Genomic DNA, 26,065 nt, shown 5'->3' with positions numbered 1-26,065 from the left:
TACAGTCTCCGGCCCGGTTCCCATGGTTACAACACAATAGGAGACGGGACAGGGGGCTGCGTGAAGGGGAGAAAGAGAGAGAGAGAGAGAGGGAGGGAGAAGCGGAGGGGAGGAGGGGGAGGTCTGCAGAGCCGCTTGACTGGACACACCGCTACAAGCTTTTCACAGATAGACAGACAGATAGGCAGACAGACAGACAGCATAACAGTAGGCCCACGGTTTAGTCGTTCATATGTTAACCAATGCTTAGTTATTCCACACGAGTTGGAGCTTTCTTTGTTAAGTGGTTGACATTGTTATTAAAACGCTGGCACAATTAGGTAGGCTTCAAATATTTTATCTTCTTTTTTTGCACCACCTTACAGTATGATATGCGTTTAAGTAAGAGGGGCCTTCACAAACAAAGACCTAAGGGACATTTCCTGCTCTTTTTAGCGAGATTTTAAAAAAGCACAGTGCTAGTTATTGTGTCTAAAGCATAGCCTCTCCATACAGTAAAGGTGACTCTGGAGGGACTAGGCAACAGAGACGGAGAGAGAGACCCTCCCTCTTGATCCCCTCCCTCTTCAGAGTTTTGGCCCTCTCTCTGCGCCTCTCTTCCTCCTTCTCCTCCTCCTCCTCCTCCTCCTCCTTCTCTAGCCTCCCCCTCTCTCCTCATGCAAATCACGCCCTCTCCTCTCTCCCTTTCTCGCACCCGACGTGCATCACTCTCTACAGCTCACCCCTCCGCTAAAAAAAAAAATTGTGACTGTAAGACCGGAGAGGGGGTATAAAAAAAAGTGCAAGTCGTCTTAGAGGAAGAGGGAGAGTAGGTAGGGTGGGAGAGGGGGGGCACAAAAAAAAGAAAAAAGGGGGCGAAAGGGGGTGGGGAAGAGGCGAGGGTACGCATCAATTTGTAGTCTTCAGTTGGCACCCCTGTTTTTTCTTTCCTGCAACGAATAGGAAGAGATTTTCTTCTGCATTATTGTTATGATCGGAGCCCGTTGCAATATGAGCCTGCACGAGCTTCTGTTGACAGACGCCTTGACTGTGAGGTGTGCGTGTCAGCGTGCAACATAAAACGACAAAACAGAGGGAGAGAAAGGAAAGGGAGAGTGAGAGCACGCATCGCTGGATATTATAGGTAAGGGGAAGAAAAAAATGGATGCTTATGCTCTGTGTTTGGAGGTATTCCTGTTGGCCACGTTTGTGCTCTCCCTCCCATTTTTTCCTTTTTCCTTTGTGCGTTAATTATTATCATACTCCTGCGTTATGGCCGATTATGTCCCGGTGAATTAATGCTGGTAATGTGCACGACGCGCAACCACATTCCAGCAAGGAAAGGGAAAGGAGAGCCGGTGCGAAATGCCATGAATCGCCATTCCATGTCATCTTTCTTTTTTATATGTGCAGCGTCTACAAACAGCACTGCTGCTGCCGCACATGCATCTTTTCTGATTGTGAAACATGTATGTGGTGCCGAACACGACTCCCTGTGTGCCGCCGGGGTTAGTCTGAGGCAGCCTAATAGAGAGCAGCTTTGGCCGGTCTCCTCTGCATGTGTATCAATAACATTCGCAGGAAGAAGAAAGAAGAAAGAATCGTTGCAGTGCCTGCTCGCTGCTGATGTAAGCACAGCAACTGCATGCTGCTGCTTTGCATCACATGCAGGGGACAATTTGTTGAGAATTCATGTTCCTATATGCATGTTTGTCCGTGCAGAGGGGCAGGTGATGTTAAAGCAGTGTTTGCATCCTATTTGTTTACTGAACATGCCTGAGGACCTGCCAATGGACCACAGACAGGCCAGTGGCTGCCACCTGTAACTGAGAAGCTTCATGTATACAGTAACCCACTGGGCACCCAATGTTGTCTATTCATGTGTGATTAACTTAGTTATGAGTTTGTTAAATATAGGCTGCCATGCATAGCCTGTAAATACATGTGTCATCTTATTCTATTATGCATATGAAGTGTGAAATGTGAAGATTTTACTCTTCAGACTGACTGAGTCAGTCACTGCAGCATGCACTATTAATTAATGCATAGCCATGTGTAGTGGAGCTGCTACAGGATTTACAGGAGCTTGTCTGCTTTGAATCAAACACACACGCATACAAATCTGTGTAGCTACTGCATATAATGCTGCATATAGAGAGCAGCTCTGCTAGCCTCTCTGCCAAAAATATCTTTTTTTTCATCCAGTGGTGTGCACTATTTTTATCCTCATTCAATATACATGAGCTATTTTTTCATCATAGAGGTACATGAATGAATGGATAAGACAGACACTCACAAAGTAGTATACATGTGTTGTCATGCACATCCAAATGGATAAAGGATCTTGTCATTGTGCATTTCTCTAATGGCTAGTTGGCTGGATAAATAAGCATGCGATGATGCTGACCATAAGCAGGTCACCGGGGTTAACCACAAGTGGCTGTGGGTTTGGCTTGTTGTGGTGAAGGTGGAAGGTGGAAGGAGGAGGGGGTGTGGCCCTGTATTGCCAAGATGTTTGCTGGAGGCTTCTGCAAACCTACTGCTAGCATGGAACACACTAGTCCACACCCTTTCTGCTCGGATCTTAATTACTATTGTTTCAATGTTACACCTATCAGTCAATCAAACCAATCAGCTTGTTGGTTAACCTATGGTGCCTGTGGGTTTTTTTTTTCTTCTGTGGTGGAGAAAGAAGGCAGGGAGGAAACAGTGGACAGTGAAAAGCAGTTTTGCCAACACAATGTGAAGCATGCTGAGAATATGAATATTGTAACAGTGCATATGTGGTTTGATAGTTAGATTTTTATAAATGCTTGCCCTCCACCAAACCTAAATAAGGCTTAACTGATGGCGATAGATAGATAGATAGAAAAGAAGAGACAGACAAATGTACAGAAGTTGTACAAGGACAAAAAGAGAAGCACTATATTCTAAATTAAATACATACTGTAAATGAGCTATAGAACAAAGGCAACATAATCAATCAACCAGTTGTAATCTTCATGTGAGCACTGTTGTTTTGATTTCCTCCATTGTTTGAGTCCTCTGTTCAAAGCATTACTATAAGTCTGTAGTTAATAAATTAGTAGACCGAGAGTTCCAAAGTTTTGCCCCCTTTGCAGAATAAGCAGACTGATCAAAAGAGGCCTTGTACAATGGGACAATACATTTTATAAATATAGTGTTTATGGAATTTCATACTCTATACTGGAGATTTTTTAATTGCATTTTTTCTATCACATAAAATAACATTACTTATTCCTTACATGATTCTTTTGCAAAATAGTGAATTGTCTGTTGGACATATATGCAGATAAAGACTGAATAATGCCTTTATTGTTTTTGCTTCTTTACAGGTTTTGGTAGCTCTCATGGTGTAACACATAGCCCAGTCAGTAAGCAACAGAAACCAGTTCATTGCCTGCAATGGCTTGTGTTGTAAAATGGACGTTTTAAAGAAGAAAAAATGAAAACACGGACACACAAAGAATCGGTATGAACTAGGTCTTTGTCTATTTTCCCTGTGATGTCAGGGATTGTTTACCTGCCTAATTCTTGTTACTTTGGCTGACTCATAATCAGTTCAGTATGTTATATTATTTCAAAAATAACCAGCATGACTAAGATGTAAATTATTTTTCTTTGGTTGTGAGATCCCATGTTGATATTTTACTCTTTCCCACTGCTTAAAAAAGCTCCTGTCTTCTATGTGTCCTCCTGCCTTCTTTCTATTCTCCCCTGTGTCTCCCCCTCCCATTTTATACTCCGCTTTTTTTTGTTGCCCTTAGTGCATTCCATCTTGAATTAAATGATCTTGACATTCCTTTGGTTTGCATTTACTCTTTTTTACTACAATCCCCGCATCTTCATATTTTTGTGCATACTGTCCTGCTCTAACATTTTATTCTGTCATCTTCCCTCCTTATTTTCCTTTTCTCCTGGACTTTTGGGTTTTGCAGATGCCCATGCGCAGTGGGCGACGGCGGGGGACAAGTGAGGAGAGACGGGGAAGGCGCCCGCACCCCAGTCCCACTCGCCCTGAACGCAACGATAGACAGACGGTTAGAGCTTACCTTTTTTTATCCCTTTTCTTCCTTGCGTTGTTTTGGCCATGGTTTTGTCTGTGTGCATGGAGGTAAAAAGTCAAAAAGAATACAGAGCTGTCTCAGTGAATAGGATTTTTATGTGTGTATATGTGTGTGTGCTGTCTGTGTATGAGTCATCAGCATGATTGCTACAGACATACCCTTGCAGTGTCAGTATTGTTCAATAGTGTGTTTTACAGCTTAGCACTTTGAAATCTTTTTATGTTTCATGTTTGACATAGCTGCTGTGTGTGTGTGTGTGTGTGTGTGTGTGTGTGTGTGTGTGTGTGTGTGTGTGTGTGTGAAAGTGAGTGTGGCTTTGTTCTAAAAACAGTCAAGGGCCTGTTAGGGATTCAGAGGCATCACTACAGAATTAAAAGTCTTGTGTTGTTTTAGCAAAGAGGTGCTGGTGAGGAATTGGCTGGAAATCGCTTCAGTCGCAGATCACAAGGGCATGATTCATCAGAGAGTGAGGGGGAGGAACTTGTGTCTCCTCCAAAGAGGCAGAAAGTTCAGGTTTGTGTTACATTTCTTCAACCTGTTATATAAAGACTAATTATAAAGCTTTGATTAAGCTAAATCATTTAAAAGGAGCTGTCTATCTTATTCAGTGTTACATCGTTTGCTATAAGACAGCCAATATTACCAAAGTTATAAAATATTAATTTATCCTCATCCACAAATTATCTCTTTTGTCAGGATCCAGCCTCTACCCCTAACCCTCCTACATCAACACACTCGACTGACAGCTCAGCCCCTTCCAATGTCCCACCTCCAACTTCAGTTACCAGCCAATCCCGGGAGAGTGACAATGAAGATGGCCAATCCCAGGGCAGTAGGAGTTCAGTTGTAGGGAGCCTGGCCAATAGCAGCAGTAGTCTGAGCAGTGGGAGGGATATAGACCAGGACAATCGTTCCTCATCCCCGAGTCTATCCGCTTCCCCTCTGGGTAGCCTGGACTCTGATTCCGATGGCCCTGACTCACCAAAGCACGGAGAGAGGGAACGAGAAAAAGGCAAGGAGGGAGGAGTGGGCAAGGTGGCAGGAGAGGATAGGAGAGTGCTAAGAGAGGGGAGAGGAGGGGAAGAGTCCTGTGGAGATGGAGAAAAGCGGGAGGTGGATGCACGTAATGAAGACTGTCCATCTCTTAAGCCCCCGTCCACTCCTTGCTCTTCCTCGGGTCTGACTCCCTCTCTGCGCGGAGCTGGGGATTCATCAAATGACAGCAATAGTGGGAGAAAGTCCTATTTTTCCCTGGACTCCAAACTGATGTGTAAAGTTGAATATGGCGGACCGACGGGCGTTGACAGAATTAATTCCAAAGCCAGTTCGCAGTGTGTGTCCAAGCCAGCTATCTCAGGAGGAGATTTTTCTCATAGCAACCCCAATATTCCCCACCCTTTGCCCCCTCCTCTACCTCCTCCACCTGCCCTGAAGCCCCTGGAGCTTGGGGGACAAAACCTGCCTGCTGAAGTAAAGACAGAACGAGACAAAATAGAAAAGACAGACAAACTGGAGAAGTCCAATCCTCCATCTCTGTTGCCTCAAACCAGCCCCCTTCCACTGTCCCAGTCCCAGCCTCAAACCCAATCCCCCGCCCACCCTCACCATTACAGCTCTACTAGCTGGCAGAGTGGCACACCAACGGGTTGCCAGGTGAACTGGGGTTACACTCGTTACCCCGGCAACCACCACCCGCACCAACCCCAGCACCAGCCACCTGTGCAGCAGCAGCAGCTTCCCTCTGTGTACAACCCTCCGTCCTCTCGCCACTCCTCCTCCCACCCCTCTTACCTTCCCCATTCCCACCACCATCACAGGGAGTACCTTCCCAGGTATGCTGGGGGGGGAGGGGACAGAGAGAGGGGAGCCGAAGGGGAGAGGGAGAGGGGAGTGAGGGGGGAAAGTGGGGGGAGGGAGATCAACAGGGAGTTCTCTGCTCCTATTGGCAACGGCAGCAACAATAGCGGTGGGGGTAATAGTAATAATGCTTGTGGCGGGATTGGTGGGTCTAACAGCATCCAAGGCAGAGAGTTTGGGGGTCACTCAGTTGGTCGGAACCGGGACTTCCAAGGTTCTGGCAGAGATGGACCTAATTTGGGCCCTGAAAAAAGAGACTTTGGTCCAACATACAGAGAAAGAGAGCGAGGGGGGGAAAGGGAACGGGAAAGGGAACGAGATACAGGGAGGGACTTCCCTCTGCCAAACCAAAACCAGAGTAGAGACTTTGGCCCCAATGGAACTGGAGGAGGGGGCCAAAGAGACAAAGATGGAGGCAGGTGGGGTGAGTTTGGGGGGCAGACTAGAGAGGTGGTTAGCACCAGTAACCAAAACAACAACTCCATTACTCCAAGTTCAACCAGCGGGCTACCTGTCACCCCAATGCTGAATCGAGACCCCCCGGCATCACCCCAAAACAACCCCAGTCACACATCCCATTCCTCCCAGCCTCCACATCCACACCCACATCCCCCAAACCCATCCAACCGAGAGTTCCCTTCTCCTATAGACCAAGCACAAACTCCCTCCTCTGGAGCAGACCACTTTCACAGAGAGTTTCCACCCACTGGAGGAAAAGACTTTCCTGCTAGTGCACCATCTTCCACTGCCACAAATCGAGAGTACCTAAGCCCCCCTGGGGTGACTCCTAATCTAGGACGAGAGTATTCAGGACCTGGAGGAACCCATCACCCCCACCAAACTCACCCCCACTACCAGTCTGGGTCTAGAGACAGAGAAAGAGAGCCCAACATGCGAGAATCTGCTCTGTACCAAAACCGCGGAGGCCCAAATCAGCCTCCTGCACTATCTCCTTCCTCTTCCTCCAGCCATCATGGACACCCTCTGAATGCCCCTTATCCCCCTCCACCACCTCTACCCCAAAGTCAAACCTCCCACACCCAGCCACCTCCATCAAATATGGCCTCCAATGTACGCCCCCCACATTACCAGTCCTCCTCCCAGACCCCTCCAACACCCTTATCTCCATTACCCAGCCAATCCACCAATCAGATGGGAAGCTTCTCATCTTTTCCCCCCGGCTCGTCCTCTGGACCCAGCGTGCCGCTTCCGGGTTCAGGTGTGTCATCCAGCTGTTCACCTGGATGTCGGCCCTCCCCTTTCCATGGCACTTTGAACAGCCAACCACCATTCAGTGGAACGTACCACTCCAATGGGAACAGTGGCAGTAACATAGCCAACAGCAATAGCAACAGTAGCGCACCGAACAACAGCAATACCAACTCGCAATCTCTCTCGCCTCAAAATGTTTCCAAAGGACCCCCACCTCTTAGTAACTCTGCGAACAACAGCATTTCCATCCCAGCCTCAAGCTCTTTGCTCCCTGGTGGAGATGGACACGCAGATTCCGCTCCACCTCCCACACCTGTGATCAAAGAGGAGCCAATAGAAGACAGGGAAGAGAGTGAAAGTCCACCCGTGCTGAGAAGCCCATCTCCTGAACCCAAACCTGTAGACATTCCCATCCATGCCAGCCAATCAGCAAGGTAACATCAAAATGACATCATCATCCTCTGTTTAGTCTTTGTCCGATCAGATGTAATAGACAGTAATGGTTGTGATGGTGATGGTGATTCTGACTCCTGACGGTTGTAGTAATGATGTTTTTACACCGCTGTGTCACTCATGTCTAGATTTCACAAGGTCCTTGATCGTGGCAGCGGGAATTCCTGTGCACGAAGTGATGTGCTTTTTGTCCCGTTGGACGGCTCCAAACTGTGGAAGAAAAGGAACGAGGTTATTGAAAGGGCACGTAGGGAGGTGGAGCAGCGAGCCAGAGACCTGAGAGAAAAAGAGAGAGAACGAGAAAGGGAGCGTGAGCGTGAGAGGGAACTGGATCGACATCTACAGGTGTGCACATTTGAGCGTGATAATTGTGTGCGATTTAATGGATTTGATGTAGATTGTATTCATCAATTTAATGGGCGGGGAGTAAAGCAGATCAGGCCAGAGTCAATTTATTATCTTTTACTGTTTTTCTCACACAGCAGCAGAAGGACATTAATGCCGCCGGAGGAGGTCGCCAGGGCTCCACTCTCTTCTTCCCCTCCTCAACTTCTATCATCCTCGACCCTTCATCTTCTTCCTCCTCTGCCGTGGGGAACTCCGTCTCTCAACCTCCCCCTCACCACCAGCATCATCACTCACACCCGCATGCTCACCTTACTCAAGCACACCATCTCCACCCCAGCCTTGCTCACTCTATCCCGCACTCCCTCTTACTGCCATCAATGGCTGGGGCCTCAGCGGTAGTTGGAGGCCCCCAGGGAGCCCTAGGAATAGGTTTAGGAGGTCCATATCTGGGCCCTGACACTCCAGCACTTAGGACCCTGAGCGAGTATGCCCGCCCTCATGCTATGTCTCCACTCGGGGCGGCAAGTCGTGCTCAGGCTCACCACGCTCAAGTTCACCATGGCCATCCCCATGTGCACCCTTCATTTTTCCTTCCTCAATTCCAAAATCACGGTTTAGGCCACCCACATCACCTGCCCACTGACGCAGCTACAGCAGCAGCCATATTGGGCTTTCTGTACGGCGGCAGCCTTGAAGGGGGTCATGGTGTTGGAGGCCATCCTGGGATGGCAGGAGGCCCAATACCTGGAGGGATTGGGGGCGCAGGGTTAGGAGGAGTTGGATTTCCTCATGCGATGGCTGCTCATCGAGAGCGTATAAAGCAAGGGTTTGAATTTAAGAGCGATGAGCGGATTTACCCACCAGGATCCATACATGATCCTGCAGCTCTTGCCCTTGTTCACTCTCATTCTCATGCTCATGCTCATGCCCATGCCCATGCCAATGCCCATGCCCATGCACATGCACACTCTCTGCTCCTTGGAGGAGGTGCAGCAGGAGCAAATGAGGTGGCACTTTATGGCACTCCTCCTCCGCCAGCACCGCCTGGCCCCCCACACCTCCAAAATCCATCTCTGGCCCCAGTACCTCGACCTCCCAACCCAACTGCCCCTCAGTCCCTGTCCAATCCACCTCCCTCTTCTCTCCTCCCACCCTCCATTCCCTCTCACCAGTCTTCTGCCCCGCCAGCTGCCCCCACAGCCCCACCAGGCCCTGCTGCTCCACCACCCGCTCCTCCTCCTACCCAAACTGCTCCACCAACGTCCAATGCTGCCTCACTTCATCACCCTGTCCCTCATACTTCTTTTCCCAGCTCCCTATCCTCTCATCTGCCACCAGCCCCTGCCCAAGCCGCTCCCCCGGAGACCTACCCCACTCCAACCCGCTCTCCCACCTCCTTTGAGCGAGAGAGGAGTGGGGAAAGAGAGCGGGAGAGAGAGAGAGACAGAGCACCTTTGCCTGCTTTTGGTGAAAGAGAGCGAGAAAGAGAGAGGGAGAGAGAAAGGGGAGGAAGTGGTGGAAGTGGAGGAAGTGGAGGAAGTGGAGGGGGAAGCGGAGGAGGGACAAGCGGAGGAGGAGGTGGAGGAGGTGGAGGAGAGAATCTGGGGCGTCTGCAGATGTTAAACGTGACACCTCATCATCACCAGCATTCACACATCCACTCGCATCTTCACCTGCACCAGCAAGACACAGGTACCCACTGATACTAACACAATTACACAAATGTGCATATCCAAATGTATTTTAATAGCTTAAGTCATTTAAATGTGTGTTGTGAAGAATAATGTGAAAAATGTTACAATAATGGCAAAGATCAGAAAACTTAAGTACTGGGTGCTGAACAAAAAACATGAGAAGACAGAAAAATACTGAGTCAGCACACCAGAAGCTGCTCCAATTAAAATAAATTTAATGGAATGTAAAGTTTCGGGCCCTCGTCCTCCTTCAGACATAGACATATTACATTGTATTCAAATGATCAAACAAAGACACTTGATGTCTTAAGGGTGGGCTTGATGCCATGATGTCACAAATTGCTTTAACTCAAATACAAATTGAAGTTAACCTCAGCATTAAACAGGATTCTTTGATTTCAAATGTTTTCTGAACAATTTGCGGGTTCACTTGTCTTATCACAAATTTCTTAAAAAGATGATTGTTATCTCTCATGGCAGTAATATTATGTAGCAGAAGATGTACAATGAAGAAATGAAAGCTTTAGTCATTCTGAAAGATTTGCTGTTTATTTATAGTACGAATGTGAACATTATTACCTGTTTCACACTTACATTGAGAATTATTATGAACTGATAAATCCTGTTATTTTATTCAAAGAACAGTGTGTAATTGAAAATGTTTTTTTTCCACTTATACATGTTTGCATATTAATTTGGTTCCCTCATTTTTTTAAGAAAATCTATTACTGTTCATACACTGCCTTTATTGGAAACTGCAAAAGTGTAAATAAATTAAACTGCTTTATCTAGAGCCCAGATCTCTCATATTAGTATTCTCAAGATGTTTTGTCCCTTGAATCAAATGTTATAAGTATAGATCATTTTTCTTTAGAATTCCATGTTTTGACTCTTATTGAATATATCCTGTATTTCCTATTACATCACTGGCATCCAGCGACGGGCGGGGTTCACCCCCTGATGGACCCGTTGGCGTCGGGGTCTCCTTTGGCACGCCTCCCTTACCCAGGAGCCACACTAGGCAACCCCATCCTGGCTCACCCCCTCACTGACAGCGAGGTGCTCCGCCAACAGCTGTTCGGTGAGGAGAAGGCTCCTCGTCCATGTACTTGTTCAGTTTTTTCTCTAAAAACTCCACTGTGCTTAAAGTTTATGAAAAGTTTTTTGGAATATGATAATGATGACTGACCAAAGTGCTTTTTCCCACTTTATGTTTTCAAACAGGTGCTCCTTTCCGTGACCTGCCCCAGCCGTCCTCCCTCACTGGTCCGATGTCAGCAGCCCATCAGCTCCAGGCCATGCAGCAGGCCCAGAGCGCGGAGCTGCAGATCCAGAGACTGGCCCTGGAACAACAGTGGATCCATCACCATCACCACCACTCCCTCACCCAGGACGAGTATTACAGGTACAGAAAGTAACTGCCCGTCTTATCTAACGTTTCACTGCTGAAGGAGTGTTAACAAGCCTTCCTTTAGTGTGTTACACCGCACCATGTTCACATATTTTATACTGCTGTGTTCATGTTTGCAAATCATTTAAATGAAAGGAATGAAATACATGTAGTTTTTAATCATTTTACCTCATAATGATCAGCAACTTGAAAGACACAGATTACTGAAAATTTGAAGGGACTTCAGGCCATACTAAAGGTCATAATTATCGGCTTTATCAGACTACAGCTCATACTAGCATTTAGCGACCTCCTAGCTAATATCAACAATATATATATAGGGAACTGAATGTTTTCATTACTTTTGGAGGATTTTGTTGATTTTACACAATACAAAAAGAAAGGCATAGATCCCTGGCGACTGGCGTTAGCTTACAAGGGGCTGAATGCTTACACCAGCCTTTGTCTGTTGAAAAATAAAAAGGAGTCAAATATGTTGGTCTACCTTTAAATATAAGCTATTGTCCCTCTGTAATGTACCTATTCATTTTCTTTAAGTTGCCTATAAATACAGAACGGGTCTAAATTGATGAGTCAGTTGTCAGAATCTTTCTGTTTTACAATCTGGCAGTAGCTCAGTCTGTAGGGACTTGGGTTGGTAATTGAAGGGTTGCCGGTTCAAGTCCCAGTGTGGACCAAATCTGGAAATTAGTCCGATAGCTGGAGAGGTGCCAGTTCGTTTCCTGAGCAAGGCACTGAACCCCCACCTCCAACCCAGAAGTGCTGGATTAGTGCATGTACTGTTTGTGCATGTGTGTGTGTATTTCAGCCTATGTTTGTGTTTCATGTTTCCCCTTACTCATTAAGTATATCTAAGAATGTACAACCTGGAACACAGCAGTACAACGTTAAAATCCATCTGAGCTTGTCAGCTTGTGTGTGATGTCAGAGGAAAGTTACCTCCATGTGAAAAATTGTCCAGTGTATTAAAAAAAAAAAATAGGTAGTTGGAATGCATCTTGTAAAAGTAAGCTCTGCTGTTTGGAACAGGGTTTTTCCCCCCTCTATGTCCAAGCCTCAAAATATATGCATTAGCTTTAAAATATTAGCCTTTGCTGTGACCGCTGTCTAACCGTGTTCTCTAACTTGGTTTCTCCTTAACTTTTCTTAGTCACCTGAAGAAAGAAAGTGACAAGACCGTGTGAGGGAGGGGCATGACGAAGGGCAGCATGGAGAAAACTGAGGGAGAATGTGTGTAAAATTATACGCAAAACTTGGGGCACTGAAAAAAAAAGAATGAACAAAGATTCAAGACAAAGGCTAATGGACGGCAATCCAGTGAAGAAAACACAACTTTAAAGGATTTGCAAGAAGGAGGGCGTGAAAATGTTGCACACTGTCCCTGATAACTGCACCACGTCGAGGAACAGACTTTAGCGCTTCCATGCGTAATGTTCTTCAACTCCAGTCCTGTTTTGTATTGTGCTCTGTACAGTATATTAGATGGGGGCTGAAACAGTGAAGTATGGTATGTGTAAAATACTTGATGCCAGGAAGGAATGTGTACATGAGTCTCTTTTATGTCATTGCATGTAGTTAGGCGCTTATTCTGATCTGGTGGAACTTTTTGTTCTATTCTTAGTAACTACCCCCTCTTTTGTATCTGAGGGGTGTTCAATATGCATGAGACCAGCAATTTAGTGTTATGTTCATGATCAATAGTATTGTTATTATGATTAATGTTGTCTGTTTGTTGATAATGATATAATTATATATACAGTACATATTATTTGTATTTTTTTACATTTTCTTGGTATGGCAGTTGGTTTTATTTTTATTTTTTATTTTCAATTTACCTTGTGAAACAAGATGCAAATGAAGGACAAAAAATCTGGAAATAAATTATAATCTTTTTTGCTAGCTCCTTGCGTATTCATGTGTGCACTATTTTTTCTCCTGTCTCACATACATTCAGAGTATTTGCCCCGTCTTTGTTTTATACAAGTCACTCATGCACAAAGCATATCAAATTCCTCTCTCCTCCCCCTCCCCCCTTTTTCTCTCTCTCCCTGACTCCCCCTCTTTTTGCTCCTCGTCAGTCTGTCCCTCCTCCTCCTCCTCCTCCTCCTCCTCCTCTCTTGGTGAGTGTAGCTAATAGGAGACACATGGGATGAGTGTGAGACATGGGAGTTGAGCTGCTCCAGTGAACAGCAGCCACCCTGTAGAGCAAGCATTCCTTACTGCACTGTAAAAATGAAAGGAGAAGAAAAAAATGTATAAAGAGAAAGAAATGAAAGGAGAAAAAAAGGAGGAGCTGTGAGAGTGTGATTTACAGACACTGTTGGGCTGTGTTAGGGTGTGTGTGTGTGTGTACGTGTGTACGTGTGTACGTGTGTTTGTGTGAGGGTTTTCACTTGTGTCCGGCTGGAGGAATCTCCTTCAAACGGACATGGATCAGTGAATACAGCGCTCACGTTCAGAACAAATCACTGCAGGCTTGCAGATTTGGGGATGTTCAGATCTATCCAAACAAACTTTACAATAGTACAGTTTTCATTTTTTGCCCTCTGTCTAATATCCCTGCAAGATACCAAAGTCTGCAACCTTTTCTTATTTCTATGCAAAACCTCCTCTTCCTGATGTATTGTATTGTAGTTGATAGTCCTGTCTGTCAGAAACATTTCTAGAATAGTAATATTGAATTGTGAGGTGTGTCAGGGCTTTTGAAACTGTATGGAGCCTGCTTGTGAGTTAGTATGTAGGCTATGTGTCACTTAAAGTCACCTTGAATAAGTGTGTCAACATAATGTAAAGTATCTTCTAGCAGGACAAATGTGGTTTCCCTCTCTGGTGACATCACATCTGGGGGATATTCTTAGCACTTCATCAGACCTCTTCATCGGTCCTCTTGCAGGGTGAATGAGGATGTTGTGAAAAGTGTGGATGAAGGACGTGGTTTCAACACTGCATTTCATATAGACCTGCTATTACAATCGCGGTCTCTCTCAGTAATATCTGATGCAAAGTGAAGATATTATTAGCAGCTCCTGTTTTCAAATGTAGGACAAATATTTCCAAATAATTCTTATTGTGTCATACTGACCTACTTTTAGCAGCACATTTGAACTGTTAAGTGTATCATGATAGCACGCAGTCAGGTTCATCGTAAATACCAAGACTTGCACAAGAGCATCCCTGTGGTTTATGAACTTATCTGTAATTAATTGTATTGTAATTAAGGACAGGCGTCGATATGGTAGCAGCAGCAGAACTGAAATGCAAATGGTTTGTCAACAGGTTTGGTCCTACATGTGAAAACAATTAGCATGAATTAAACTAAACAAGGCCACAGATCAACACCCTGCTTTTATTATATGATGATTAAATTGGCGCTCGCTCTCATCTACTTTGGCTCAGTTTTAATTACATTGTAAAGATTTCATTTAAGAGGTTGAGCTAAAGTCATGCAAGCCACATAAAATCCAAAATGTTGCCAAAATGTGACGTACTCCTTTGCTTGAATACCCTTATAAACATGCACAAATACTTAGCGAGCTGATGAGTTATTCTAAATGAGCCCTTCAAAGCTGTTTGAATCCCACAAGGCAAGTTGTTAGAAATTACTTAAAACTAAAACTATATTACAAAATCTGTTTCCCTGTACCATCATTTAAAGAAAACAGGCATTTGTTTTTTTTATAATATTTTATTTTGCATTTTCCAACAAAAATAATACACACATCACAAATCAACAGTCTATAGCAACGAGGACTTACACACTCTCAATAAAGGGACAACACACACAAAAATAACACACACACACACACACCACCCCCCCCCCCTCACAAAACATAACAAAAATGAACAAAAAAAAAACAACGCATCTAAGCCACATAAGAAAACAGGAAAAAAACAGGCATTTGGACATTTAAAAAATTAAAAATGTGACACACTCACTCACAAATGTCAAGATATAAATGCCATTGATCCCATTCTTGTTTTGTTTTGTTCTTTGGTTGCAAGAAATTTGCATCAACAGCGACTCATTCAGTTAAGTCCCTATCCCCATAAAACCATTAATTTTGTCATCTTTTGGAGATGTTTTGCTCTACAAAACTCTCCCTGCAAAAAAACACTAACCCTTCATTGCCTTTGTCCACGTGCTCTTTGCCCGAGCTCTGACTTTTTGCTGCTGATGTTACAGCAGAGTTGTTACACTCAGGACACTTTTGGAGTTTAACATTGTAGCCCATGCTGCTTGTTTCACTCATTTAAATACAACATGTTTTTCTACGCCATGGAGGGATGTGCAGAAGGTGATCCAGTGGAATCACCTCAAGGTCACTTGTGTGACAAGTGTTGTCCTATAACCTTTCTCTCCACAAGCACATCTGTGTTCTGAGCAACCCTTGAGTCCTCGAGTTCACCACATGATTTGGAGCAATACAGTTGACCTTCATTATAATCCAGATTTTCAATTTCAAAAAAGATATTGTGTCATCATTTTAATTGTACACTCTGCTCACTTGTTGTAAGTGGGGTTTACTGCACAGAGAGCCTGCATGTACATGAGAGCTCTCAGGAAATCGCTCTGCAATAAATGAGAGCACCCTGAAATAATAATCCACTTCACAGAGATATTCTGCTTTATGAAGCATGAATGAAGTGTAAGGTGCAGGCCCTTCGCTGCAGTAATTTTCAGCATCTCAAGAATCTTTTCAATTCAAGCAGTCTAACACATGAATAAAGAATATATGAACTGAAAAAGACTACTATTTGAAACGTGTGTATCGGCTCCTTGAACCTTTAAACTCAGTATACTGTATTTTATAAATAGAAAAAAGGAATTTGAGACCATTCAAGACTTGTCTTATATTTAGAACAAAGAGCAGTACTCTCATCTGCTCCTACATGCACACACTACGGCAAACATGGTGACTTAATGTTCCAACATTACAAATCCTGGTTTCATCCCTGAATCTAAGTATAAGCTTCATGATGAGCCAAAATATAAAGGGCAGCAGGTAGGAGTCGGACCACACTCTAAAATATGATAGGAAAGGATTGGATAGGATAGGATAGGATAGGATAGGAAAGGAAAGGAAAGGAAAGGAAAGGAAAGGAAAGGGACGGGAAAGGAAAGGAAAGGAAAGGATAGGATAGGATAGGATAGGATATATGATATGATATGATAGGATAGGAAAGGAAAGGAAAGGAAAGGGACGGGACGGGACGGGACAGGAAAGGAAAGGATAGGATAGGATAGGATAGGATAGGATATGTTATGTTATGTTACGATCAGTTCAATACATTATGATATAATATCACACCATACTGTAGCATATGCAACATTTTATTGTCCCCTTGGGGAAATTTGTCCTGAACTTCCAAGTGTTGCGTACAGTAAGCTGCCTCCACTGAAGTATTAATAATAAAAAACAGCAAACAAACAATCCATTTGTTAATAGAGGCGCACATATGATAAACAACACACAACAAATTGCACATTACTCATTTTTTGAGGAGATATTTTCACTGTTTCTTGTGTGGAAAAAAACAAAAACAAAACATAACTACTAACCCCCAAACGCACTAATGCCTTACTCTGACCCCAGGCCCCTTACCCTTAACCTAAGCCCCGAACCAGAACTCCTTACCCATTTCAAAACAAAATTAAAGAGTAGGCATCAAATTATATATTATTTGTACTCAGGATGAAGAGAAAAAATGATGATCCTCTTATAACATTATTTTTGATTTGTCCGTCAGAATAACTGTCATGTTGCACTTTTAGTAACTTTATACCATGTCACTGTGATTTTTTTATTTTTTTTATTCATGTTTTACAAATGTGGTTATTAGAAGTTTAAAGCCACCTAAAATGAAAAATACTCAAATAAAGAACATTGGGTGTTTCAAATGGGTAAACATATTTAGTTTATTTTAACCATTAGGATTCTATATTTACAAACTTCACATTTTAGATGCTTTGCCTGGGCTCTTTATTGAGAGCTGCTGTGAGTGTGAGCTGCCAAATACTGATGGATGGGAAATTGTGAATGGGATGATGGTACTGCCACCTACTGGAGGACTTTACAACTTCCCTAGCAAAAAAAAAAAAACATAACCGAAAAAAAAAAATCAAATACTCACATTTTATTCTTTAGACAATACATTGATCTTCATTTTTAAAATAAAATGAAACCCATGAGAATGTATTTTTACACATATTAACTGCAGCCAATGATTCTACCCACAAGGCTACATGAGGTCCATGCACATTTACCAAACCTAAACACAGAAAACAGACATTACATTATGTCCCCTCCACTATTAAATAAAAGTCATAGGCCCACAGTACACATGTGTATATCTATTGGACATCATTGTAATTTAAAGATTCACTCAGGAATGTTTTCTCTCTTGTGCACACTTCGTATGTGCCTGCCGAGAGACTCCATCCATTTAAAGGACTTCCCACAACAATTACAGACAAAGTGTTTGCCTTCAGTGTGTATCGTCTGGTGTCTGTTCAGGGCGCTTGTTGTGATAAAAGTCTTTCTGCATATTTCGCACATGTACGGCCTCTCTCCTGTGTGTGTCCTGATGTGAGCTGCGAGGTGGGAGCAGTTACTGAAGCGCTTCTCACACACGGAGCAGCAGTAGGGCTTCTCTTTGCCCTCCTCACCGCTGCTGCTGTTGTTGTTTATGTTGTTCATGTTTGGATGGAAGGGCAACACGGAGTCGTGCAGACTATTTCTGAGGCTGGAGGGGGATGAGATGAAGTCTTTGATGTCCGATTCAAGGCTTTCGAGCTGCTCTGCCGCGTCTTGTCCCATCCAGAAATCCCCGTGGCTCTTCTGATGCTCCTTCTTCACCTGTGAGGGCTCCAGGTGCTCCTGCTCCATGCTAGCGCCCTCTTCTTCTTCTTCGTCACAGTGCTGGGACTCCTCCGCCGCAGGGACTGAGTGATGATCCTGAGGTGGAGGAGGGGGAGGAGGATGATGGTGGTGATGGGTGTGCTGCTGCAGCTGGGCTTCAATGCATCTCTCCAGCCTGGGCTCTATGGATACAAAACAAATGAAAAATATCGAAATCATGCGGTGTCAGTAAAAAATAAGAAAAAGAAAAAAAGAAAACTTGCACGAGGTTTTGTTTGCAGGCATATTTCACTCAAACCTACCTGACTTGAGGAGCTTCAGCTGCATCCTGAGACGACTGATTTCCAGATCTTTGGAGCGATAAATCTCCTCTTTGTACTCGACTAATGTCTTTTCAACAGCCTCAAATATTTCGTCTGCCGCCACCATCAATCTGTCGTTGAGAAAAGCTCTCAGCGACAACATTTTCACCGTTTAAAAAAAAATGTAAATTTGAAAGCTTCTAGTCAACGTTACGTTGGAGGACGTATTCTTCCGAGTCCCTGCACGTCACGCTTCGATTGTAAACACGGACATGAGCGGGATCACTGCGGGGAACTATCGCCCCCTGCTGATGCGGAGTATACACACACACACACACACACACACACACACACACACACACACACACACACACACACACACACACACACACTCAACATATATTACATTTACAAACGCTGGCTTATAGTATTATGAGGACAAGAGAAAAATATATCATCAAACTTTTGTAGTTTACCTTACTGGAATGTTACGCCGCTCCTTTAAGGGGAAACTAAATTTAATTTTGCACCCAGTCTGTGCTCAGAATTTAAGCGTTTATACTACTAATATATCCCCTTAATATATCCCAGCGCACAAAACTAAGTAACATTTTATCAATGCAGGATTTACATCCATCAGGGGGCAACTGATCGAGGACTCCTAAGGGTCCTGACCTCCCTGGATTACTTGAAAAGAAAGCCTTTGTTTTGTGTGTTTTATGGCAGTATGTATGACAGTAAGAAACAGTTAATTAGGACAATAAGAACATTTAAAAGTGGCTTAGATGAGATGAGACTGGTGTGTATTTGAATGATTCTCTGCTCTAATATACAGCAAACCCGTGCTGCCACAAGTCTTTGTATGACTATGTACATTATGTCGACTATTTACTTTACTATAGTATGAGCAAATGTGATTTTTTTTCATGTTTTGTGTTCCATTTGTTTATAGAAATTCCAATTCTAAAGGAGTATGTTATTGAAATACATCATGTTCCTGCTCTTTTGACTCTCTTTTTTATTATAAAAGCATTATGTTTCACAGCACTTGATTCAGTCCCATGGCTGTTTCAACACCGACACATTATAAGGAAGACAAAAGACACCAGGGTAGGCCAAACATTTGGTTTAAACCACGTCTTTGCTCAAGCCAGACATAAAGATTGTGACAGAAATCTAAAATTCCTGGACTAATCTGCATTGCCAAAAAAAATCAAATACTATGTTACACCTCTGTTTCCTCAGTCATAATTATAGACTGCTAGCTGCATGTGTATAGTTTATTCATGCTATCATTTTTTGACACTGTATTGTGTCACTGTTACACTTCTGTACTGGCCAGGGACTCTTTCAGCATCTCATACCTTTGTGCAACTCTTCTCTCAAAATCAGGAAAATACATGATCTTGAATCATTTTGGTACTCGTCTTATGGATTATTTAGGGAACTTCAGAGAGATACGTTTATTGTCTTGCCCGGTTGAGAACTATAAAGTATTCGAAGTTGTTTAGGATCCAACCAGGTTAAGTCGATTTTCTTCTTGCAGTAATTAGATCTGAATAGGAAAAAAATAAACTTTTTATAACAAGGCAAAGATATTGTGACTACAGAAACTACACTTTTCCCCTGATACATGAATCTGTCTCTGATGTGTCTGTTTCAGTGTGGGATATAAATAGCAGTGAAATGCTTCTCTGCATGGTATTGTCTTAACAGGAGTGCTCTGCTGTAATGAGATACTCTCTCCCTGCCATCCTGAGAATACCCCAGAGATTACAATCACACGGCAGCAGACTGAAGACTACTGCTCAATATCCCCAACTGGTACCCTGTAAATATGGGAAGTTGATTTGAAGATTCATGAAATAAAGCAGAACAAGACTCAACACTCAGTCTCTAAACCGTTTATTATGTTACCTTACAGCCTTCAAACCCTTATACCCATCGGCCATGACACAGTATGATTAACATGTAATGAACGCTCTACTCTCAGCCAAACAGCCGGAGAGAGAGCGGATCATGCACGTCTACAGGGAGGAAAAAAAGCCACAGAACATCATAATTACACAAAAGAGACACCCATATTAAAAAGACAAATACATCTGATTGACAAGAGCTGTGACATTGTTTACAGAATTGTTTTTTCATAAACTTTTCAAGTAAAGGCGAGGACTGGCCGTCCACCTCAAGGTGTAATTCTTGTCAGTCTTTACAGCTTGAGCACTCAGTGTGGAAGTTAGTACGCACAAGGGTTATTCTCAGTGGACTTAACTCTTTTTCAGTGCAGTACAGTGCATGTGTCAACCTGCCCTTTTCTTTTCATGTCAAATATACCACAAAAAAAAAAGGAAAAGCAGGGAATGACCTCAATACACAAATACTTTGAATGAGGAGGGAAGAGGACAAAGTGCTGAGAGTAAAGGATGATGGAGCTGAATTGTCTGAATGGAGCTGGCCTCTAATCTGGACTTAGTCTCACTGCAGTTTTCCAGGTTTTTCTTTTATGCCTTGGCGTTGATGATTTCGACAAACTCTGGCTTGAGGGAGGCTCCGCCCACGAGGAAACCGTCAACGTCCTTCTGGGAGGCGAGCTCTTTGCAGGTACCACCGGTCACAGAACCTGAAAGAAAAACAGATTAATAAAGGTGCCACAAAGACAGAAAAACTCAATTTTACACACAAACGTTGTCTCTTCCAGCTGACTGACCTCCGTAGATGATCCTGACAGAGTTGGCTACAGCCTCAGACACGTTGGTCTTCAGCCAGCCCCTCAGCTTCTCGTGAACTTCCTGAGCCTGAGATATCACACAGGAAACATTTGCATTGTGAGTGGTTACATAAAGAGATTGTAGTTATCACTTTCTGTGGTTACTCATGTTTACCTGCTGTGGGGAAGCGGTCTTGCCTGTGCCAATGGCCCACACAGGCTCGTAAGCGAGCACGACCTTGCTCCAGTCCTTTACATTGTCTGTGAAAGAAACGTGTGATAAACAGTGAGTTTCACAAGTTTTCTGATTTACCCCACACTCTGGCTTGCATAAACCGTTCCAGAAATGTGATTTAAAACATTACGCCTCATTCTTCTGTGCATTTAAAAAAAAACAAAAAAAAACAAACAGGAGTCATGTACCTGCGATGACCTTGGTCTGAGCAAAGACGACCTTCTCGGTGATGCCGCCCTCTCTCTCGTCCAGCTTCTCACCGATGCAGGCGACGACACCCAGGCCGCTCTCCAGAGCGTGTGCTGTCTTCTGACCGATGAGCTAATAAGAAACAAACATCAAAATCACAAAGCACAGGACGAACTGTTGAACTGTCTCTTTTGTGTTTCTTACTCATGTAAAAGGATGCTGCTCTTTTGGTTAGTACTTAACGTCATTACTAACATGATATACTTGATAAAGTCCTCAAGAACACTGTTTCCATACCATTATTCCTACCCCCCCCCCCCCCCTCAAGTTTTGTATCTAAGAAAAGCAGAGCCCTCTCCAGGACGAACATCGAAAAAAGTGATACATTGCTGTCAAAAAGTAACGTCATATGTTTTGAACTAATAATCTAGAAATACCTCATCACTCTCTCCGAAGACGTGGCGCCTCTCAGAGTGTCCCAGGATCACCCAGTTCACGCCACAGTCCTTGATCATCGCAGGGCTAAAGGAAGATAATATTCAGGAAATCATATCTTATCTTTCAGTTACAAAAACAGTGATAAGAAGGTTTTTTTGTGTTCAATTCCTTCCACTTATTTATTTTATTTGCTTATCATCAAACTCTTTTATTTACTTTTAAAAGGGTCACACAGTGTACCTGATCTCCCCAGTGAAGGCACCCTTGGGAACTTTGTAGCAGTTCTGGGCCGCCACGCCAAACTTGGCGTCCAGGTTGGACCTGGCAAAGTCCAGGTAGATTGCTGGGGCACCGCACACAACCTCTGAGAGCAGAGAGAAAGAAAACTATTTCAGGGTTTGTGTAGCCCATCATGTTATAAGACTCAGATGTATTCATAAATAAAGACATTTTTCACCAACTTCCTGAGTATCCGTTAGGCAACTGCTTGAAATGTAGTTTTGATGGACTGATACAAAATAAATAAATTAGTAATGTGGGTGTGATGACTCGACAGCAAGAGTGTTTATTCTGCATGAAAAATATTTGAACATTAAAGTAACCTTTATGAAAAGAGAATGACAAACACAAACAAGCTGAAAAGTAGAGGTGGCTGTCGTCATGACGAACAGGATAACTGTTCTAAACTGCTCCTAGACTAAACAAACACATTGACCCACAGCACGATAACACAGGGCATTGAATTGACAGATTCACAACCAGTCCAGTTTTGTAATATCCTGATAAAAGTCTTAATCCAAACAAACTAAAAGTACACAGAAAAGGTCAGCTGAAACCAAAATTCATAACAATTGACTACATACTGGAATCACTCTGAAATCTGCTGACAGGTCTTCAGTTTACAGAAGTTTAGTCTCAACTTGAAGTGTTTTTCCTTTCAATATTATTTATGGTGTAGCTCTTTGAAATGTATGTTAATTGTAATGTATACAAGCACAAAATGTTTTCCCTTCTTGTGCAAACAATATTTGGCCAAAATCAGCAGCACAGTAGAGTCTACATGGGTCAAGCAGACTACAGTAGAGTCAAGATACTGACATTCAAAATGTAACTGTACCTTGGGGTTAACCAGAGTCTATATTAAACACTCCTGTTATTATTGGTTTGGTAAAGGTCATTCCTCCCCGGCCACCGTTTAAACCCTCTGCATTAAAGGTCTGAGTTCAGCCTCCTAAAGGGCGCACACATGGCTGCATTCTGCAGAGGTCAGAGAAAAGTCAAGAGACTTTAAGTTTAGAGGGCCAAATAAAAGGACAAGTTTAAATAGGTAACATAAAGAGGAAATCAGTCTGGGGAGGAAAAAGTGTGACTTTGCATGTAAAGGTCCAGAAAGATAAGCAAGTGGGAATACTCAGAATCCCTTGGTTTGGGGGTGGATTCATTAATGGAGCAAGGTCCAAGGCTAGTCTGCACAGTGACAGTTCAGGCCTCAGACTGATGTACCAACACACACACACACACACACACACACACACACACAATACATTACAGTTGTTGCATAACAACCTCCGTGTAGCAGGAAGAACAAATGGGATGGTGAACAAGTCTGAACAAATTCAACACCTCCCTGCTTGTATAAATTTACAACAATGTGTGAGGCTCTGAATTTAAAAAAAAAAAAAAATGAAAGAAACAGCGAACAGCAGAGGCCGTTGTTAGTTTGTCTTCAGTCAGCAGGAAGCAGACAGCAACAGGGCAAATGTCTACTGATGCTGCATTCAGGACATACTGTGAAAAACCCGTACACAAGAAAACAGTACACAAGACAACTAAAATATACATTTAACCGTGTTTTCACTGGCGTAGCTGCATCCATAAACTAAACTTAAATGACAATTTGCGAGAGAAGCGCATTAAAGAAGACTTTATTCCCCATTAGTTTGCAAATAAAAGAGTCTAAAACGAGCGGCGTTGAACGCACCGTGCACTTTCACAGGCAGCAGAGGCTAGCTGCTGGTGTACGTGCCGCTGCAAACGCACACCCACCAACACCATAACCCACATTACTGAAAACCTGCCATCCGTATTCCTACTTTTATGTCCGTCTTTGTCAGGATGTAGACTCGGAAAAGATGAAAAGTCACAGTTCACGTTAAATGTTACATTAATAAAAAGCATAAAATAAAGCAGAAGTAGTCTTCGATGCCGTCGGTGTCATTGATTTATTAAATGACCGAGACATTTGAGTCAAAATTCGGTTGAGACAAAAAACGAACTCGAAGTGACAGTAACTGGATGTCTGGGGGATAGCAGGTATAAAACCGGCTTTAAAGGGAGAAAACATTTAAATTAGGTTTGGTCTAAGGGTAGTGAAAAACGCACGTACCGACATTGGAGTCGACCGTGGCTCCATTCATGGTCTTGATGAGCTCCCCGAGGCTTTTCTTATCGCCGTTCATCTTCCAGTTTCCACCAACGAAGAATTTCCTGCTCATGGTTGCGTTTTTTTTTTTATTGTTTTGCTGCTGTTTTATTTGAGAATTAAAACGGTACCAATGGCCCACAGGAGGTCTGCCTTGTCTGGGGTAAGAGAGCGGGTCGTGAAAAAGCAGCTCAGGGTATTTATGAACATGGAGATTTAACCCCTCCTCTCTCTCGGCTCCATTGGTTTGTGACGGCACGCCCGTAAACGCGTCTCAGCCGTTTCATTTGAGGAAGGGGCAGAGCAATATGTCATGATGCGTTCAAGTGCGACTGCGAAACTTGGTCAAACATGGATTAATCTGTTTGAGCTGGGCCCGAGGCGAAACTACGGAAGCGTATTGCTGCCACACATGAATTTAAAAATAAGGATGTAACGTTATAATGTGATAAGATTTATCTTATAACAAGATGATTTTATGCTATAACGTGATCACTTATAGCCTATGGTAACGTACCATGTTATAATGTCATGACTTTTAAAACGTAATAATTTTATAACATAATGACTAAAAGACCTATTGTTTAAATTTAAAACCCTTTTCAATGAGGAAAGTTGTGTGGAAGGAAAATAGAAGATTTATTTTCATACATGGGGCTGTACGGAAAGAATGATTGATGATAGGTTGCATTGTTTCTCATTGATCAGCCGGATGGCCACACTACACCATCTCAGCTGCATAAAGCTTGGTATGCTGTCACCTTAAGTACAATGCGGCATTTGTTAAGATGTCTGGATCCCTTGGTGTTAAGCAAATCACCTAGTTTTCCACAGTTTCCCAGTTTGGGATCAATAAAGTAATTCTATTCTATTCTATTCTAGTTCCGTACATATAACCTGGGCCTTATTTTGTGTTATCTCATCCCAGTGAGCAGTTTACAGTTTACAAGACATATAGAATACGTGCATGGCCAGCATTGAAAATCGTTTCAAAACAAAAAAAAATCCTCTGGAAGGTTAGACTCAGTCTTCCTTTGCTACAGCCCCATGTAGGCCTATGTTAACATTTATTTTAAAAACCTTGGAAGTGTATGCAAACTTGTGGATCACAATATCATCCAGTGCTAAATAACAGCAGAATCTCACTATGTCTCAACCCAAGCATGAAATACTACTAAACACAATCCAGTAAATGAGCCATGTTCATCAATTGTCAAAATTTATGTTATACCAATAAAATTATCATGTTATAACATGATACGTTTTATGTTATGACAATACAACTATATTATAACATGATATGTATTGTGCTATTATAACACTTTACAGTTATCAAGTTGAGTGAAACATTTTAATGTTATAACAAATAAGTTATATACTATAAAGCTTATCATGTTATAACACAATATTATTTTGTTAGAACTATAAACTTATCACAGAATAATGGGATTGAAATATTTGTTTTATAGCAAGTAGCTTGTTCCAGAGAAAAGGACCACAGTAAAGGCCCCCTCTACAGCCTTCAGTCTTATTCTGGGAAGACCTTTACTTGATGACCTGAGGTCCTGGGTTGGGTTGTAGTCTGTGAGTAATTCACAAATATACTGAACCATTGAATGCTTTATGGACTAATAATAAATTGGATTTTCAAAGTGATTCTGGATTGTACAGGGAGCAAATGGAGTTTTTTTTACGGCCAGGGTCAAATTTTTTTAATTAATGCATGGACTAATTTCTCTGCATCAGTTTGGGATATGAATGATTAGAGTTTTCATATGTTCTTTAAATGGAAGAAGGCTGTTCTGGTAATATTGGTGATGTGATTTTCAAAGCAAAGGTTGGAACCCAAAATAGTGCCAAGATTTCTGAC

At 43.0% G+C, this 26,065-nt stretch overlaps 3 protein-coding genes across 7 annotated transcripts; 1 reads left to right on the top strand and 2 right to left on the bottom strand.

Moving 5' to 3' along the window:
* The first annotated feature begins 859 nt into the window (after positions 1 to 859).
* Positions 860 to 12,941, top strand: atn1 (atrophin 1). 5 transcript variants are annotated; one of them, XM_061049193.1, is made up of 10 exons: positions 860 to 1,123; positions 3,336 to 3,472; positions 3,939 to 4,040; positions 4,461 to 4,580; positions 4,764 to 7,570; positions 7,718 to 7,934; positions 8,075 to 9,629; positions 10,569 to 10,712; positions 10,856 to 11,036; positions 12,193 to 12,941. In XM_061049193.1, exons 2-10 carry the CDS (start codon positions 3,446 to 3,448, stop codon positions 12,224 to 12,226), a joined length of 5,187 nt encoding a protein of 1,728 aa, XP_060905176.1. In that variant the 5' UTR covers positions 860 to 1,123; positions 3,336 to 3,445; the 3' UTR covers positions 12,227 to 12,941. The 5 variants fall into 5 exon arrangements, with proteins under 5 accessions (XP_060905176.1, XP_060905173.1, XP_060905174.1 ...); XM_061049190.1 differs by having other exon boundaries at positions 10,569 to 10,736; XM_061049191.1 differs by having other exon boundaries at positions 8,072 to 9,629.
* A 4,216-nt stretch (positions 12,942 to 17,157) lies between these two features.
* LOC132983073 (zinc finger protein 184-like) lies at positions 17,158 to 18,502 on the bottom strand. The gene is made up of 2 exons (XM_061049311.1): positions 18,205 to 18,502; positions 17,158 to 18,084 (listed from the first exon to the last, which is right to left on the bottom strand). Exons 1-2 carry the CDS (start codon positions 18,365 to 18,367, stop codon positions 17,423 to 17,425), a joined length of 825 nt encoding a protein of 274 aa, XP_060905294.1. The 5' UTR covers positions 18,368 to 18,502; the 3' UTR covers positions 17,158 to 17,422.
* Positions 18,503 to 20,093: 1,591 nt separating this feature from the next.
* On the bottom strand, positions 20,094 to 24,385 carry tpi1b (triosephosphate isomerase 1b). The gene is made up of 7 exons (XM_061049321.1): positions 24,160 to 24,385; positions 22,014 to 22,137; positions 21,773 to 21,857; positions 21,335 to 21,467; positions 21,087 to 21,172; positions 20,912 to 20,999; positions 20,094 to 20,824 (listed from the first exon to the last, which is right to left on the bottom strand). Exons 1-7 carry the CDS (start codon positions 24,266 to 24,268, stop codon positions 20,706 to 20,708), a joined length of 744 nt encoding a protein of 247 aa, XP_060905304.1. The 5' UTR covers positions 24,269 to 24,385; the 3' UTR covers positions 20,094 to 20,705.
* Between the last annotated feature and the right edge of the window lie 1,680 nt (positions 24,386 to 26,065).

This window comes from Labrus mixtus, chromosome 11 (assembly GCF_963584025.1).
Source record: "Labrus mixtus chromosome 11, fLabMix1.1, whole genome shotgun sequence".
Classification (NCBI taxonomy): domain Eukaryota; kingdom Metazoa; phylum Chordata; class Actinopteri; order Labriformes; family Labridae; genus Labrus; species Labrus mixtus.
This window is presented reverse-complemented; position numbering and strand designations above follow the sequence as displayed.